General features: G+C 49.9%; 1 protein-coding gene across 1 annotated transcript in view; it reads right to left on the bottom strand.

Moving 5' to 3' along the window:
- Positions 1 to 13,614, bottom strand: part of LOC122365676 (tyrosine-protein phosphatase 99A-like) — a 93,992-nt gene extending 80,378 nt beyond the window's left edge. Inside the window, exon 1 of the mRNA XM_043337105.1 lies at positions 13,318 to 13,614. Coding sequence (XP_043193040.1) covers positions 13,318 to 13,378 — 61 coding nt within the window. The 5' untranslated portion in view covers positions 13,379 to 13,614. The remainder of the gene's footprint in view (positions 1 to 13,317) is intronic.
- Positions 13,615 to 17,229: the final 3,615 nt, after the last annotated feature.

Here is a 17,229-nt window from a genome sequence, read left to right as displayed (position 1 = left end):
AAAATTTTGCAGTGTTTTAACGCCTGCTTTGTCTTGCTATTGGTGTCGACATTTCTGGCGGACCTTACAGTTTTATGTTTCTCTATTTTGATTTTGATTTTCTGGTTTGGGACGTTATATAGTTGATATTTGAAGGACTTATGTATTCCATTCTAAAAACGAATATTTTTACCAAGAATATTAGCAAAGGTATCAGTATATTTATCTTGTTCCATGTTTGATGTTAGGTTCTGACTGATGAAGTCACTGCTCCATGGATCCCCAGTTCACATCATTTTTAGCAGCTGTAGTAAAAGGGGCTTAGGTGAGCATGAAATTCATTGTTCTTCTTACGCCTTATATTATTAAATATGACCTGAATCTGGTTCTAAAATACAAACTGTGAAGCGAAGTGAAATGACCATGGCATGAGTGTTTTACTTTGCAACACAAGGTTGCTCAATTGGAAAGAAAATATTTTCTTCTTGCACAGTACACAATTTTCCAAATGAATTTCGGGAACGGGTCCATCTGGTTCCAATGCTGACCTAGACCGGGTCTGACCGGTTCTGGAAATGTGCCAGTCAGACTGGGTCCGGGTCCGGGTCCCAAAATTTTCCAGTTTTGCCACCTCTAGTACCTAGGTACCAACTGCCAAATGCTTTTGGCTCATTAGGCGCCTGTGCCTGAGCCTCTGAGGCTCTTGTAAGTCTGAAATATGGAGTTAAGTGATGGCTAAAGCTGAGGGGGTGATCTAGCATTGATTATTAGGGTGTTGATGGTGACTTGTAAACGACTCAAATTTTTTTTTGAGTCGATTCTTTGTTTGAGTCTGAAAATTTGAATCGATTCATCAAATGACTCATGATGTTAAATTTAATTGATTCGAATCAACTCATGACTCATCAAGTTCCTCGATGAAGTGATTCGAATCAACTCATGACTCATCGAAAAACGGTTTGATTCTGAGTCGATTCACGAATCAACTCAGAGTCGTTTACAAGTCTGCTTCGGTCACAAATTTTATCTCGCTTTATTGGCTAACTCATTTTCGATACGATCAGTCCCACCGATCTGGATGCAGTGTGCCCGCAGTAAAACTGGCGTAAAGCCGAGTGGCTGAGCGTATACGGCTGCTTGGACCCACCGTAAAGCTCAAAACTGACACAAAACGGGCACAAAAACGGCCACTTTGCTCTCCAGCCGGTCGGACGTCCGACGTGTCGCTCTCGGCCGGATTTTATTAGTCATGAGCGTCACCCGGGCCGACCTCTGACCTGACCTGAGGCCGGGCGGCCGGGACCACCCGGTCACGAACGGCCGCGCGTGAGCCCGATCAGAAAACATCAGTAACGCGCCGTGTGTTTTTCTCGCCCGCGGAAGTGTCGGTGCCGAGCGGCGGCCCCAGATTTCCGTCCAGCCAGTTGCCGGCGTCTGGACGGCACCGCGGCGAGCGGAGCGGATGACACGCCGGCCAATGTATCGGTCCCCGGGCGGCGTCAACTTGGCCGCTCTGTCGCCACACCGGCGTCATAAACAAGGAGCCGAGCCGCGGCAAGGGCCAGCTATCCGCCGAAAACACGCCCAGACGTCGATGGACCGTCCGGCCTCAGTGCGCCCGCCGCGCGTTTGGATGCACTGATGCGGAATACAGAGTTGAAAATGTGGACTGGGCCTGGCAATTCACCAGAAGAGTAGTTGCATAATACGCAGAAGTAATAAGCTCACTTATTGATTGTACCTAATCCTTTCGCTGTTTTTTGCGCCGTCTTTTTAATAGCCACCACCATCATGCTAATATGTGCATGCATTTTTTCTCAAACAACTAAAACCAGATATCATAACGCTATAGCCGCAGGCATGTTACGAAGTTACTCTTACGCGATTTCTTCGTAGAAACTATGATGCGCCCTTATCACCGAGCCACTTTATCCGATGACCATAATAACCACATTGCCCGGAGGAATGCACTCTGTGATAAACCCCGCCGAGATCAATCTGTGCAGCATGCCGTGATGTACGGCTCCGCTTAACAAAACCCAGCGCTAATAGATGAACGTGTTTATGTGTGAGCTGACAGTGTTAACTAACACGGAACCGATCAGCAGTCTATTCCCGTCATCGCTCCACCGCTGCGCTTGACTTCCCTTGGAGATTGCCGCCGCGCCGAGCTCCATTCGAACGTAACCATGCGCAGCGCTCGTTCCGATAACTAAACGATCGGTCGACACGCGAGGTTCCTGTTGGAGGGGGCTGTTCACACACCAGCTCCTCTCGCAGAGGCAGTGCGGAGAACAAGAGCCCTCTCAACTTCCCACCAATCATCCGCAGTGCCAGCGCCCAGAGACCGAGGCGACTGCATCCGGCCATTTCGCCGTTTAGCCGGCTAAACACCGCCGCTAAAGACTGGAGAGCAGGCGAAGGGTTCTTCCCACGCCAGCAATACTGCACACCGGGGCGCGTGACCTGCCCGAGGGAGGAACATACAGGTTCCCACGGCCAACGGGCGGCCCTCCTCTGAGCAAAAACCACCGGGCGGCTGGCCCAGGTCAAGGGTCAGAAGGCTCCGAAGAGTGCGGCTCGGCGCGCGGGCGAGCCCTCAGAGCAGCCGATAATGACAGGGATAAGGACTGGCCGAGTGGGAACCCTCCCCCGGCACCGGCAGTAAATTGACCGGAGCGCGGTGCCATAGAGCCTCAGTGCTGGCCCAGCGCCGTCTTTGGACGCCGGAGCTGGCGGGTGGTAAAAGGCTGCGCCGGCCAGCGGCACGGGATGGCCGAGTGAGAGTTAGCACCCGACTGCAGTCGACATCAAAGCCCGCCTCGGTCTGGGTGGTAAATCAGTGCTCCGGGCGGGCGAGGAGGACAGACGCACTGGTGGCCGACGTCCGTCGGTGAGCTGTGAATACAGAGTCAGACTCGTAACCGCCGCCACCTACTTTACGGCCGCATCGCATGCAGCTTTGTCACGCTGATGTGGCATCAACTGCGGGTTATTTCATCACCAGGAGATCAAGAGGCTTAGCGAGGATTGTTCCTGAAACGGTTTTCACGTTGCAATATCAAAATTAGTTTTGTTTATTATTTCTTTTATTGCTGATAGGGTCAAAGTGATGAGCCTTATAAATGGACTTGATGTTCTTTGATGATGGACTTATAACTTGACTTGTAAATGTTCCCACGTATCACCAACGTTCAACATTGTGATTTGCGTTAATTGAACTCCTTGTCTCATTCAGAATGAAATAATGTTCCTTTGCAGCCAACAAAATGTTTTTATTTTACTCCAAAATTATTCCGATACTTTGTTCTAAGGAAATTCTGTCATCAAATACCCGCCTCAAGTTTTGCTATCGATGGCTCATTGTCTTATGATTATGACGCAAGATAAAACATCCCTTAGTATTTGTAGCCTTGATGGCTTCTATAGAGCCCCGAGTGGGCCTATCGTTATTGATCGCGCTGCAGTTGGGACTCAGACCGCCCGTCTCAGCTTTATCCGCCGACATGCGGCGCTAATGCATTTTCATGAAGCATACGTCTTCTCAGCGGTGTGTTACGCAGGTCTTAGCGCCGTGCACTTGCACAGGACGCCGCTAAGCTGGCCTGCCCTTGGTTTCCAGCTCGCCGGCGGCCTCAGAGGCAGGTGTTGATGGGAGGTGGTGTGCGGTGTGTTTGATCTAGAGATCGTCGCCGCGGGGCGCGTGAGGTAAGTATCGCTGCTGAGGTGCCGACTGCAGACTAGGTCGGTGGCAAAACGAAAATGACCTCAATAAATAGTACATGACTAGCTGCAGTGTCCCGTAATGCTGCACCTCTGACTGCATTTTCGCAAGCGTTGCAGTGGATCATGCGATATGCTGGTGCGTCTAGTGACATTTTGATGAAGGGGAAACATTCAGCTTGGTGTGCTGATGATTTCTAATCAGGAATTTAACGCATGCAAATCCACCGCACAGGAGCGTTGAGGACGTTTGTCACGCTTGTCCCGACAACCGCCGACAAATCAGCACAAGATGTGCCGTGCTCTCGCCTAATGCGTGCCATATTTGTTGGGCGTTGTTCAGTTGTCGCGCTGCCTTGGGCTTGTCTCACGCCGGCGCGGCGGGAGACTGGGGTGAACAGGGCTCCACCCCGCCCGGAGGGCATTCATTCCAATTTGCCACGACGTTTCATCAGCGGATTGTTCTCCTTGAAGCAATGTTTCGGTGGATGTCTGATTAAAAGCGGCCTTTGTTTGCTGGGTCTGTTTTATGTCTTCATTAGAGACCCGCGCCGTCGGCCGGTATAGCTGCCTGCCACCGGCGCAAGGAACGACGAGGAAAAAACGACACCAATGAGGCCGGTGTCGATCACGGCCCCAAACTTGGCACAACTCTGAGAACTTCGCCGTGATGAAGAAAAAACAGCACACTGTTCTATAAGTAAACTTGAGAAGAATGTATTTTATCCATTAGGGCAGAATTGCTTCGCGTCACGAGGAAATAAGTGGCAGCATTGCATTACTTTCAGAAGTGACAAAAGTTGGCTAAATAATAGTAGATCCTAGATTTTATGAAAGTGGCATGCATCTAGTTCATCATGAGTAATTTGTTCAAGACTACATCACGTCTTTCTTTCATTTATAAGAGCATGTCATTTGAATTCCAACGCAAATGAAAACTCAAATAATAGCCACACCAATACCCACCCATACTGTATCAGGCATCGGTCCACGTCAACAATGGACACTCCGTCGTTTGAGAGGCTCCTCGGTGGTCAGCCGAGGTCAGTCGCCTTCTGCACGGCTCAGACCCACCGCCGGGCCCTATGGTCGGGGTCAGGGGTCGCCAGTGAAACTTGACTGGCGTGTGGCCCGGACCGGATCACCATTCATTTCTGGGAACGCTTCAACTTGGCCGGGACGATCATAATTCCTATGAAATGGCTGTGACTTATTGACAGTGATCGGCGCGGGTTATCTGTTTCTCGAAGGGGCGCCGTTTATCGCCTTCCCTGCATGACCCGGCGCGACGGGGTGTCTGCGGCGAGTGGCGATCAGTGATCTCTCCCTCATCCATGGATGTTCCCGCTCTGCTCCGCTCCGCAGTCTCTTTGAACGTTTCCTCCCGCTTCCCCGCTCTCCTCTCCCCGAAGAATAGGCTGCTCCCCGATCGGCCACAACTCTGCACCGGAAGAGATGTGAACAAACGACGGTCTAAACTTTTCGACGAGAGAGCTAGTTATATGGATTGCTGTCAGAGACGTATTTCCTTCAATAGCACACAGTGTTTTTGCAGTTGTCGCTTGAGACATGCATGCATATATAGTATACAAATATGTTAGAATTGAAATAGAATCACAAAATGATGGCGAGAGAGGTGGACAGACGAATGATAATGTCTTACAGAACTGTGATTCTTAATTTGGAGGGGCACTCTTGCAGTACACCACCGAACTGTCCATCTCTGGCCACTTTTCGCCATACGATGTGACCGTGACTGCTGGAGCTATGCAACAATATGACGTTCTTTCGGGCAGGTCATCCATCATACATCCATTTTCTTCTTCCTGCACTTTTTTAACGTATCTCGGCCGCGACCTCGTCATCCTCTGCGGTGTTATGTTTGCCTCTAAACACCATCTGCGGCCTTCACCTGCTCTCCGACCTGCTCGCTGCAGGCGGTGCCCGTGCCGCGGTCAGGGCGGTGGCGGACGCCGTGTTTACTAGAGAGGATACACGGAGCACACAGCATGCCGGCGGCACAGGTGAACCCGTGTACCCATAGACACAGACTCCTACACTCCGCCGACACACTGCCAAGGTCGGAAATTAATGTCGGCGGTCGCATTTACCGTCAGCGTGCTTGTAGCGCCGACAAGTAAACACTTGTAGCGAGACCTGCAAACAAACAGGCCCGGTTGGCGTCCAATTTCGCCCGCAGGCAAACACGCGCAGCCAGTAATGTGAGCGCACGATCAACACAGTCCGACTGCGGGGGTGTTTCCGATAATCTCCGGTATTGGGGCTGAACGGTCGGGCAGAGTATTGCAATCGGATAGCTCAATGTCCGACTCCCCTGGGACTGGACCGGGATGACACAGAGGCTGGCTAGAGGCGAGTGGAGCCTGGCGGAATGAAAATCCAAAAGTTCGCTGTTGGAAAGCTTGTAATGAGCATTCCTCAAGGCTGCCTTTTTTTCATTCACTCTATTAGCTAATTATGCAAGAAATTAGCAGCTTATGCATTCTAGCTCAGTTGCAATTTAATTACACGTTTATTGTGGACTACCTCAGCTCGAACTACATAAGATATTGCTTTGGGGAATGTTCCAAGGAATTTCAATATTTCTTCCTGGAAAGAAACGACTTTTCAAGAACAGCTATATAAAACTCAGACTGATATTTCGATAACTGACAATCTACAATGACAACCTCTCTAAACTCGATCACTGGCTTCACCGCCAGTAATCCCGCATGAAATCCATTTATAGCAGGACTGCCCGAATGAGTACAGTGGCGTCGGTATTTACCATCATCCAGCAGTGCAAGCCAGCCGTGTCATGCGGCATCCAACCCCACCAAGCGCCAACCAACGCTGGCCATATTCGGACCCGGCTGTTTGCCCACTCGTTAGCAGGTATTGGCTAAGCATTGGTGCAGCTTCGCATGGCAGAGCTCGGGCTGATGTCGAAACGCAGGCAGCGAACATGGGTCTATAGTGATCCAGGGGGGAGGCAGAGGATAGATCAGGGCACGGAATTATGGAATGTGACAGTACAGTATGCCACAGCCACCAAGCCAGCACTAGCAGCCCTGACAGGCACGTGACACATGGCACGGGTCGGCACAGGTCATGGGACACAGACCAGTGTAGCGCACGGCACGTGCAATAGATCAACACTGCTGCAGCGCAGCCCTGATCATCATACACAGCTGACACCTTGCAATGCAGCCCTGCCCCTGGCCGGCACATGGCACGTGGCACGGGCCAGCACATGGCCCTCCGGTCGGCAGCGGGTAATCGGATTAGTAGCCAGCCTCCCCGCGCCCCAGCGGAGTCAGACAGCACCCGGATGCGGTGGCACCTTGTCGGCTGTGTCACCACCGCGGTGTCAACATCAGATAGCGACACAGCCCGTGTCATCAGAAGACACAGAGAGGCGGTTTCATTACGGAGTAGGGACGCACAGACGGAGTCATCAGAAGACGAGGCGATGTAAATTACAAGAGTGAACACGGAGATAGTGCCTTGAGAAGACTAAGAGAGACGATGTCGTCAGAATACAGCAAACAGAGAACTGCTGACTGCAGCATCTATGAATAGTTATCACCTTTGTCAACTATGAGAGTGAGCGTTGATGGCACTACGGCTGAATCATAGACTGCGTGCCCTATACCAGCAAGCTCTTGCGGTAAGTGGACACTGAACAGTGAACACTGGACAGTTGACAGTCACCAGAAGGCAGAAAGGAAGTGCTAATGTCCGGGTCGGCGACTCTGAGAAGCGACGATCACTAACGGCGCCGTCGGATGCCATTAGACACCACCCTTGTCACCACGCTATCCCGCTAACCGCACCATCACCACCCTCACCAGCGCTGACAACAGCGATGGTGGAGCGTCGCTCCAGAACCCGCCGCCCCAGAAACCCTGCGGCAATCGGTCAGTGAGCCATCTCTGCCCCGCAGTGGTCACAGCGACCAGCCGCGGGCGGCGCCCACTGCGGCTCGCCGCCGCTTCCGGAGTCGGTGCGATGCATCACTACTGACTCCTCTCCCGGTTCGTGGAGGACGCCCCCTGTTAGGAGGTAGTGGAGGGGACAGAGGCGGCGAGTGGACAGAGGAGAGGGGGAGGGGAAGCCGGACGTACCGACCACAGCGGGATGGGGGAGGGGAGGGGGAGTCAGCGAGAGGACAGCGCGAGCCAAGGTGGGAGGGACCGCATGCCAGAGCGATGCACCGCGTGTTACGGATTCCGGGACATGGACAGAGGACCAGAGCGGCGGGTTTGGAGCGAGTGTGATTCCTGGCCATTCCGGTGGTTGTGAGGTATCTTGCGGAGGTGACGGTGAGTCGATAGATCGGAATGAGCTATTTACATGGCAAGCTCCGTGTCTAGATGATAATGAGCTATGGGAATCTGATTGTTTTTGCATTTACAGCTTTATGCCGTTTGTAGTAATTTGACTTTTAAAGTGAACGCCTGTCATTTTAATCCAATAATCGTAGTTCATTCGCGCTACGTATGCAAGACGTTGGAGGCTTGTCGCCGGCTGCCAATCAAATACGAATGAAAAGAACATCATGCATGTTTGCCTTCTTAAATGCAGAGATGAGCCGCTACCATACAATTACATTGCTGGAGTAGCTGATAGGTAGTATGATAGGTCAGTGCTAATTAGAAGCATTCCAACGAATGGTCATTTGAGAAAGCTACATAAATCACCATTGCACAACATGCACTATCATAATTTCGATTGCTTATTTAGTCAAGCAGCCTAATCTTTTTCTTATGAGCGGTTACCTTACATATTTCGGATAGAACCATAAAAAGTGTCTTCAGGAGCAAGTCTATACCTAAGCTCAAAAATGACGTGCTTAAAAGTTACCAGCAGATGCCGTGCTTTATTGAATTTATTCCCCGGTTCGTAAGGGTCAAGGAAAGTTTAAGTATTATCTATCTCAGCCTCCGAAGGAAAAGCGTGCGGCCAATAAATCTAACAACAAGGCGATGCTTAATTTTTTTTCTACGAATGTTCGCTTGTCTGAAAGAAACGACATTCTTGCTTTCAGAAGGAAACTATGTAAGCAAATTCGATGCATGATACGGGTTTGGAGTGGACATGTTCTTGTCTAGAGAGCTCAATGAGCGTTATAAAATTGAATCCACAGCCAAGTCCTTCTAACAAGTAATAAAAGGTTTTCATAAGGGTTTCATGACCTCAATGTACTAAGGAAAACATCTATTGATATTTTCAAATTTGTTGTACGTATACACTCTGCATGTATATTATCTTTATGTATATTAGATCTCTATGGCTGATAGCACCTACCTACCTACCTATCGCTATTGTAGACACTGTTATAGGTGCAAAATATTTATGCACTACCAAATTCAGTTGAAGTCGGTTTATATGCGACCTCTTCGGTATTATTATAAACCTGACATTATAAAATCAGAACTTTTCAAATGTTTATCACCCATATCCCGCGCCCCGTTGGGCTCTGCCGAGCAACGCGCCCCATTGGGGGGGGGGCATTTTGCCCCCCCCCCAAGATCTCGAGAACCACGCAACCTAGCGACAAGCGGCAAACGGTGTTGGATAGCCCTATCAGGGAACTACCTTGTGACCCAATTTTATTGACCTAGGTCAAACCGATGACGTCACAGGTCAGGTCAAAGGTCCAATTTTCACCGTTTATAGGCATTTCAAGAAATGCGTTGTAAAATCGAGTGAAATGCATTTCATTGAAAATCATCGATGGGGAAATGTTCTTCAAACACATATTTTGCTATTTGAGGTCACTGATACCAGGTCAGGTCACAGAGGTCAGGTCACGGGGGGGTCACAATATGAAAGTGTCGTGTGATACATGTTTTATGGTCCATTTTACATGACGAATGCGATTATGTGGGTCAGGCAGCCTTTGGGGCCAGCTTAGTTCACGTTTTGGTCAAGGTCAGTCAAGGTCAGGTCAAGGTCAGGTCAAATTAGGTCAAATTTTAAAGTTAATATTTTTGCATAAAATGGGTACCGAATCGATGCAGCTCGTCACGGGGAGTTCAATGGTGGTCTTTGTTTTGCCGTACGTGGTCTAGAATCGCTAAAAATTGAGTTCAAAAATTTGACGTCATCATTTTTGAACAGTTTTTTCGCTATAACTTGGCCAAAAAACGAGATATCGATCTGAAATTTGGTATGTATATAGAAGAGCGCAGGGACTATCACATATATTCCGGTTTTTTCGAAATTCGAAAAATTTTGGATTTTTTTTAGTTTTTCTAAAAAAATTTTTTTGAATTTTTAAGGGTCAAAACCTAAAAATTTGAAAATCCGAGATGGCAGTTTTGTAGCGCCGTTTTTTGTCTACTAGACCATATAAAGAACTTTGAAATTGCTTGATAACTGTAGATTTGGTGAGCGTTTCAAGATTGCATATTTTTTGCTCATTTTTGCTCGAACATGACCTCAGTTTGACCTCAATAACTCCTGACCTAAGGTGACCTAAGACTTGTAATTTGGTGTGAAGGTGTCAAATTGATGCCCGGGAAGGTACTGAAAATTTGGTGGCGCTGCGCGCCGCCGTTTTCTTGCTATTCAGGAAAAACCACAAGGGGGGCCAAAATGCCCCCCCCCCCAACGGGGCGAGGGATATGACATAACTTTCGTATCGAAGTGGTGGATCCTCTCAGAGCTGCCCCGTTATAAAACGCTCAATTTCAATAGCTAGTGAAGATCGATATTCATATAAATAATTCATGACGGTTGCTGAGTTGCAGAAGGATCGTAGTCATAACCATCAGTATGCTTTAAATGGCTTGGTTTTGGTATTGCTAACCAAAAAATACCAAATCAACGCTTAAGAGCCGTAGTGGAGAAGTAGGTACTCAAATTATCCTCCGTTTCCAGACGGGCACGCAAATCCGTCTAAGCAGCCAGTCAAATTGTTCAGCACGCACATTTTGGTCGGCGGACTAATTGAGTTAGAATCTGTATAATGGACAGCTGTCACTCATAACCACCGTTTAAGCTAAGCCTCTTCTCTACCTGCGTATATTACTTAGCCATAACACGGATGATCGGACTTAGAAGTACGCCAACCCACGGTGCACAGACGTCTAAGCTGTCTCGGACGGCGTAAAGACACCTATTCAACAGGACGTAATCTGCAAACTGCGTGCTACCGCGTGTCCTGAATCAGAGTCATATATCAAGGGATTAGTTATAACTCTTCTCTGATTGTACTCTGTGTCACGGCGAGTGGCAGGCCGTCGCAGCGGCCCGGCAAAGCCGGAAATATGTATGCTTAAACGATTGTGATAGCGCAGTAGGAACATCAAACGGGAGCGCCGCGGTTATGTCTGGTCCGGTGTCCGGACACGGGGCGCCGAACGCCGGGTTTCGGGGGATTTCATGAAATAACCGGGGCTGGGTCGTGAGAAAGAGTTCCTCGGATAATATGAGAATTTATTCGGCAACGTAAGAAAATTAGAAAGGCCAAGCTGAAATATGACAGCGATACACCATCCACAAGATTAGAGAAAGAGGAAGAGAAAGAGGGAGAAGAGAGAGAGAGAGAGAGAGAGAGGAGAGAGAGAGAGAGAGAGAGAGAGAGAGAGAGAGAGGAGAGAGAGAGAGAGAGGAGAGAGAGAGAGAGCCCCGAGGCTGCCGCTGAACTTCACTATCGGTTTGCCGTTTGAGAATTACTGCCGGTCCTATCTGTCAGATTACTGAGCCGAGCGTTATTGGGTTCGCTCGGCGTTCGATAGCGTCCTGTGCTACAGGGACATGGGGAACCTTCCGAATGGAAGGACGCATCGGACAACATACACCGCTAGAGGTTGGGCCGCATCAGACCATTTGTCGCGTCGCTGTTGTGTGGGTAGAGCGAAGTGGTTTGGAGGTGAATGGACGTCCATGACAGCGCGCAGATATCGAGGAGGTGTCAAAACTGGAATTGGACCCAATTTGTCCTCAGAGAACGCTGATGAAGCGAGAGAAATATAAAAGAAACCCTTCAGGTTAGAAAAATTGTAGTATCTACTGTGACAATTTTAGGGGACTGATGAGCGATGTTTTGTTTGTGAATAGATTAGTACGATTGTTCTGAAAACAAAATATTAAGTGGTGAGTTCGCATGTAATGAGTCTAGTATTTAAATGTGTTTTTTTACTGGTATTTTACTTGCACTCTGACCCAGCGTTTCAATAAATTTGTCAAGCATTACATGCTTTTAATTTTAGTGACAACACTTCGTAAATATTAATCCTCATAAATGACCTGAAATTATTATGCAAAATGTAAGATGTGACGGAGGCAAATGCGTTCGTTTTGAATTCAAGTCTTTTACCACGACCCCTGTTCTTCAATTGGTCTCATGGCCAGTATAGAAGGGGCCAAATTTTTTGAATAGCTCGACGATATGATAGCATTTCGGGTAAAATAAATTATGCTAATTGGGTGACAGGTCGGCGTTCGCTATGAAAGCAGCGCAGAAATAACAGACAGATGGCCAATGCAAATACAGCACAGACCACAGCTCGGCTCTAACTCGTCCTCCTGACGTTCGGGCGGGGTGCAGGCTCTCCGGGCACAGCGGAACCGGAGTGTTCCTCATTGAACGCTCCAGTCCAGACCCTCATATAAATGAGACTCAGAACATACCACTTGTTCAGTCCCTTGTAATTTTACCTGATGGTAGTAACTACTGGAAAACTGCAATCCGATGTGTCCAATGCGTTGTATAGTGATCATCAGCAGCGCCAATCAGTTAGATTGAAAAATTGGTGAGCGATTTGGGTACTATTCTATATACAAGCATTCTGCATGCTGTTGGGTGATTGATTTGCCTACGAAGCAACAGCTTCACTAAAATCCGTGTTTTTGCATTACTCAAATGGTGCACGCCGTGGCAAAATATGAACCATGACAGCCGCGTCTGGTAATGGTATAACTGATATACATCGTGCGATAACTACGATAGTAAGGCAAACTATATCGGAAAACATCGGATTAGCGTGTGCCCGCTACCGTAAACGTTCATGTTTGCCGCTGCGGAAAACTGACACGTTTCACAGCATCTTATCATCACTGCAAAAATACAAGTGTTTGATGATATGATGTAAACACTGCGGTAGCTTTTTCACTGCACTACAATAGTATCGCTCCGTTATTGGATGTGCCAGGTCCAAATGGTGTCGGCCCAGTTGGTTCGGCCATTGCAATTAAACAACTGGCATCAAATAATTCACATTTGAGATATTCCGGTAGGCACTGCAGGTGTGTTTAATGCGACTTGCTTACTCTTCATATTTAAACGTTATCTTCACCCAAATCCTTCGAATTATTTTGTAGACGTAATTACGCGTTTCATTTTAATGTCATATCTGATTTGTGGCATATTCTTAAACAACTTATTTAACTGGTAATTGCTTTCAGGTAAATAACATGAAAACTTTCACTCTAACCCCAGACGCAAAACTCTTCGGCTATCTTGTTCAGTCGTCTCCGGCGAGGCTAAGCTTACGGCTAATCAGGGAACTCCACGGCCCGGCCGAAGTTACGGGGGCCGGCCGCCTGCAGTCTGTCCCTGACCACCCCAGTGCTCGCTGTTACACAGAACAGAGGCCCACTCACCTGAACATAGAACTCCACACAGCGCCGCCGCCAGTAGCGACAACAGAAAACTCTTCAGCATCCTGCCGGTCTCTGGAGGACGTCATTCACCTCAGACGGCCCGGTAATGTCCCGACCTCGACCCGGTCTCGGCCCGCGGTACCGTCTCAGCGCGGCCCACCAGAGCCGCCGTGCATCGCTCTCCGTTCCGGAAATCACACGTGGCGCACCGCCCGACGTGCTCTCCGACCCAGCCAGCACGCCCGCGGCCCCGCTTCGCGAGAGCACGCCCGCTACGCCCGCCACGGCCGACCGACTGTTGTGCTCGGACTCCGGGCCGGCCGCGCGCCCAGCCCCTGGCGGCCGCCGGGCGAACTAGGGAGACTCTCACGCCAGGGTAGGGGGATAACACAAGCGGGCGCACTCCGACGATCGTCGACTCTGAGAATCTCACAGGCCGTGATGATTCGCGAACACGACGGATCTGAGGGGCCATGGGGTTCGTAGCCGGTGACACAATAGCCCGATTAGCTGTCCACAATGCGGGACCGTGATAAATGAGCGTCGACTCGATCTCACGGAGCCGCGGAGACGCCCGTGCCGCCCCCGTTGTGATTGCGGCTGGTTGTTCGAGATGTATAGCGCCGCGCCGCGCCCGAGAGACCCGCTGATTGAAAACGGATGTCGCACTGCCATTTCTTGTGAGAGCTCAGCGTCGGCGTAATCCGATGAGCTTATGAGGCTTATGCTCGGTGCTGGCGGATACACAGCTTTAATAAGGCTGCACCTAAGTACGGACCAGTCTGGGCGCCGCAGCTAATACCTTTTAATCAGATTTACCGTGGCCAGGTGTTTAGAGGCAGACTCCACTAAACTCTCAAAGGCTGCAGCTTCTAGCTTGCTGAAGATCTTGATAACGCAACTGAACTATCCTACACATGGAACAGAACATTATCGAAACGTCGTTACAACGCATTATGGTTTGAAGGTAGATTTATTGCTTGCCAAAGTGTAAAAATAAAAGCATGGCAACACAAATTACAATTTACCGTGTTCATTGAACCTTAGCCACTTTTTCACAGTGCATGATATTGCTGTTACTTTGTTAGTCCAACGGTGAGTTACAGCTCGTTACGCCTGTGCGTGTTTCATTAGGCCATGCTGTCGCCGGAATTTTAGTTGGAGCCAACAGCGTGTCGATGGGATGTTACATACCATGAATTCTCGGCGAGCGTGTCACGTGGTGGTTCCGTCAGCTGACAGTTCTGAGTACAATTCTGGCGCACCGCCAGTGCCGCAGTCGGCAGCGCCCCTTCACTGTCAGCCGGGTCCGCGAAAGGTCCACTCCATGGAGCTTAGCGTAAGAGACCTGAACTCTGAGCTGCGCGGACCTGCCAGCTAAATGGCAGGTGAAATGAAGCAGCGGTTTTTGTCATCTTTATTGGAGGATGGCCAGGAGACTGGTCACGGTTTCCAATCTCGCTCGGCCAGGGCCTCCTCTAAATACCCACTGGGTGGGCAAATGCCCACCCAGTCACCACAATTGCCCACCCAGTGGCGTCGATTTGCCCACCCAGAAGCAAATGCAAAAATAAAGGTCCGGCCAGACGTCCGGTAGGTACTACCACTTCGGTTTCCAAAAAAAAAAAAACTTGCTAGCAGCCAATGCCCCAGCCCCCAATCACTGCAGTGCCAGTTATTTTTTTACAATGGATGCATCTGAATGCAGGGGCGGTAGCAGACTTGGCGTTTGGGGGTGGGGGCAACTTGGCAACTTTGCCAACCCTCGGAGGGGGGGGGGTGCTAGCTTACAGGGGCCCCTTGCCATAGCGGCCTCAAAGGCCCGTATGGAACCCCAGAGGCCGATGTGGGCTCTCAGAGGCCAGTGCGTGACGCCTAAAGGTGTAAGTCATGGGTCCCCAGCCAGAGAACAAAATAGGGCCATCAGTGGCCGGTTTAGAGACCCTATAGGCTGATTGGGGACTAAATAGGGCCTCAATTTGGAGCCCTCAGAGGCTAATGTGGGGCCTCAGATGTCAGTGTGAGGCCCTTATAAGACTGATATGGGTCCTCAGAGACCGGCATCGATCCTTCAGAAGCCAGTACGGGGCCTTCAGAGGCACATAAGGGTCAGTCTTGGGTCTCAGAGGCAGAAAATGGGCCATCAGAAACCGGTGTGGGGTCTTTAGAGGTCGGTTTGTGGCTTGCGCCCTCAGAGGCCAGTTTAAGGCCCTCAGACACCAGTACAGGGCCTGAAAATGGCAGTTTGAGGCCATCAGAGGCCGACTTAGGCTCTCAAAGGCTAATGCGGGTCCTTACAGGCAAGGATGGGACCCTCAGGGGTCAGTGTGGCACCCTAAAAGACAGGCTTGGGTGTGTTGGTAGACAGGTGTTGGACCCCAGAGTCCAGAAAAGGCCAAGTTGAGCCCTCAGAGTCGATGCAGGTCCTTAACCCTCGCCCGCATAGGGGGGGGGGGAGTCAAACGGACCCCCCTCGATTTTTTGCGAATAACTCGCGTAAAAAGCGGCCGATTGCAACGAAACATTCAGTACCCTCGCGTTGATCAATTATACACCTACCCTGCAAATTTCATGACCCTGACCTTAATGACCTTTGACCTGTGACCTACTTTTTGAGACCATGTTTGGCCGGAATCGCGATTCGGCGTGTCGGCTCGCATTAGCCGCGCGTATGCAGTCTTTTCGTGGTTCCAAACGTTCAAACATGGGATATGATGCTGCTCCCATGCATTAGGGTGGGTGTCAAGGTCACTTGAATTTTAGGTCAGGTCATTAACCTTTGATGACCTCGGTTACTTTTTCGAGTTACATGTTTTTTGGCTAGTTTTTGGAGCTGAATTCGAATTTAGCAACCATTTGAACATTTACGAAGTAGTTTTGGTGCCTTCGCAACATGTTACGAAGCTGTCAGAGGCGGTTGCCACCTACTACGAATACCCGGCAAAACCCTTACTGGTTGACCCGACCTGACCTGACCCGACCTGATCTAAATGCATGAAGACATCATCCATGATCATAACTAACATGATATTCGTGGTCAGCACCCCGAAAAACCATAGCCACCCTTTACGACGTTCTAACAGCCAACGTCCCGATTTTCCCGACTTTTGGGTCCATGACCTGACCTGGAAGGTCAGCCGATGGCCTAGGACCTTTAAATTGGGTATCATCGGCTTCCTCTCGTCACGGGCAACACGCTTGTTTTTTCCGCGAAGCTCTAGCTCGATCAGGGGCGAAACGGCAAGGGGTGTCCAACGCCCCCCCCCCCTATACGTTCGCAGCTGGAAAAACACCAATACAGGGGATGGTTAAAGGCCGGCATCGGGTCTTCAGAATCCAGTGCGGGGCCCTCAGAGGCTAATATGGGCCTTTACAGGCCAGCATGGGGCCTCAGAGGTCAGTGTGGGACCCTAAAAGACCGGTATGGGCCAGCAGGGTAGCGCGCTACAAGGCCAAGGATGTATTACAAGTAGATTAAGGTCAATATAAAGCCGTATTTAGATCAAGAGGACGCGTCAAGAGAACCCCCCCCCCCCCAGTCGCAGGTGAAAATGGTTGCACCCCAAAACAAGTGACTGGATCTGCCCTTGGGCAGGGGAGCGGCGAAAAATTTTGCCCACCCAGTGAAAATCCTTAGAGGAGGCCCTGCGCTCGGCGCGTGGCTAATCCGTTCAGGAACGCACCCGTGCGGTACGGCAGCGGCATGGAGTGGCTGCCAGCTTATATTCGTTATCAAGTGACCGCGTTGAGATTGTGATCGGAGGCCTGCAGAATCGTGACCAGAAGAATGTACGGCATGTGCATCAAAGCTGGGCTATTACGGAACGATGAGAGTATTATGCATTTAGAGTCTGGATGCTGAGGATAAAAATACAAATAAATGCTTCAGCACTGAAGCGCTCTTCGGCCTTC

This window comes from Amphibalanus amphitrite, unplaced genomic scaffold (assembly GCF_019059575.1).
Source record: "Amphibalanus amphitrite isolate SeventyFive unplaced genomic scaffold, NRLGWU_Aamphi_draft 000028F_arrow, whole genome shotgun sequence".
In the NCBI taxonomy this organism is placed as follows: Eukaryota; Metazoa; Arthropoda; class Thecostraca; order Balanomorpha; family Balanidae; genus Amphibalanus; species Amphibalanus amphitrite.
Note: the sequence above shows the minus strand (reverse complement) of the source record. Positions and strands in the feature narration are given on the sequence as shown.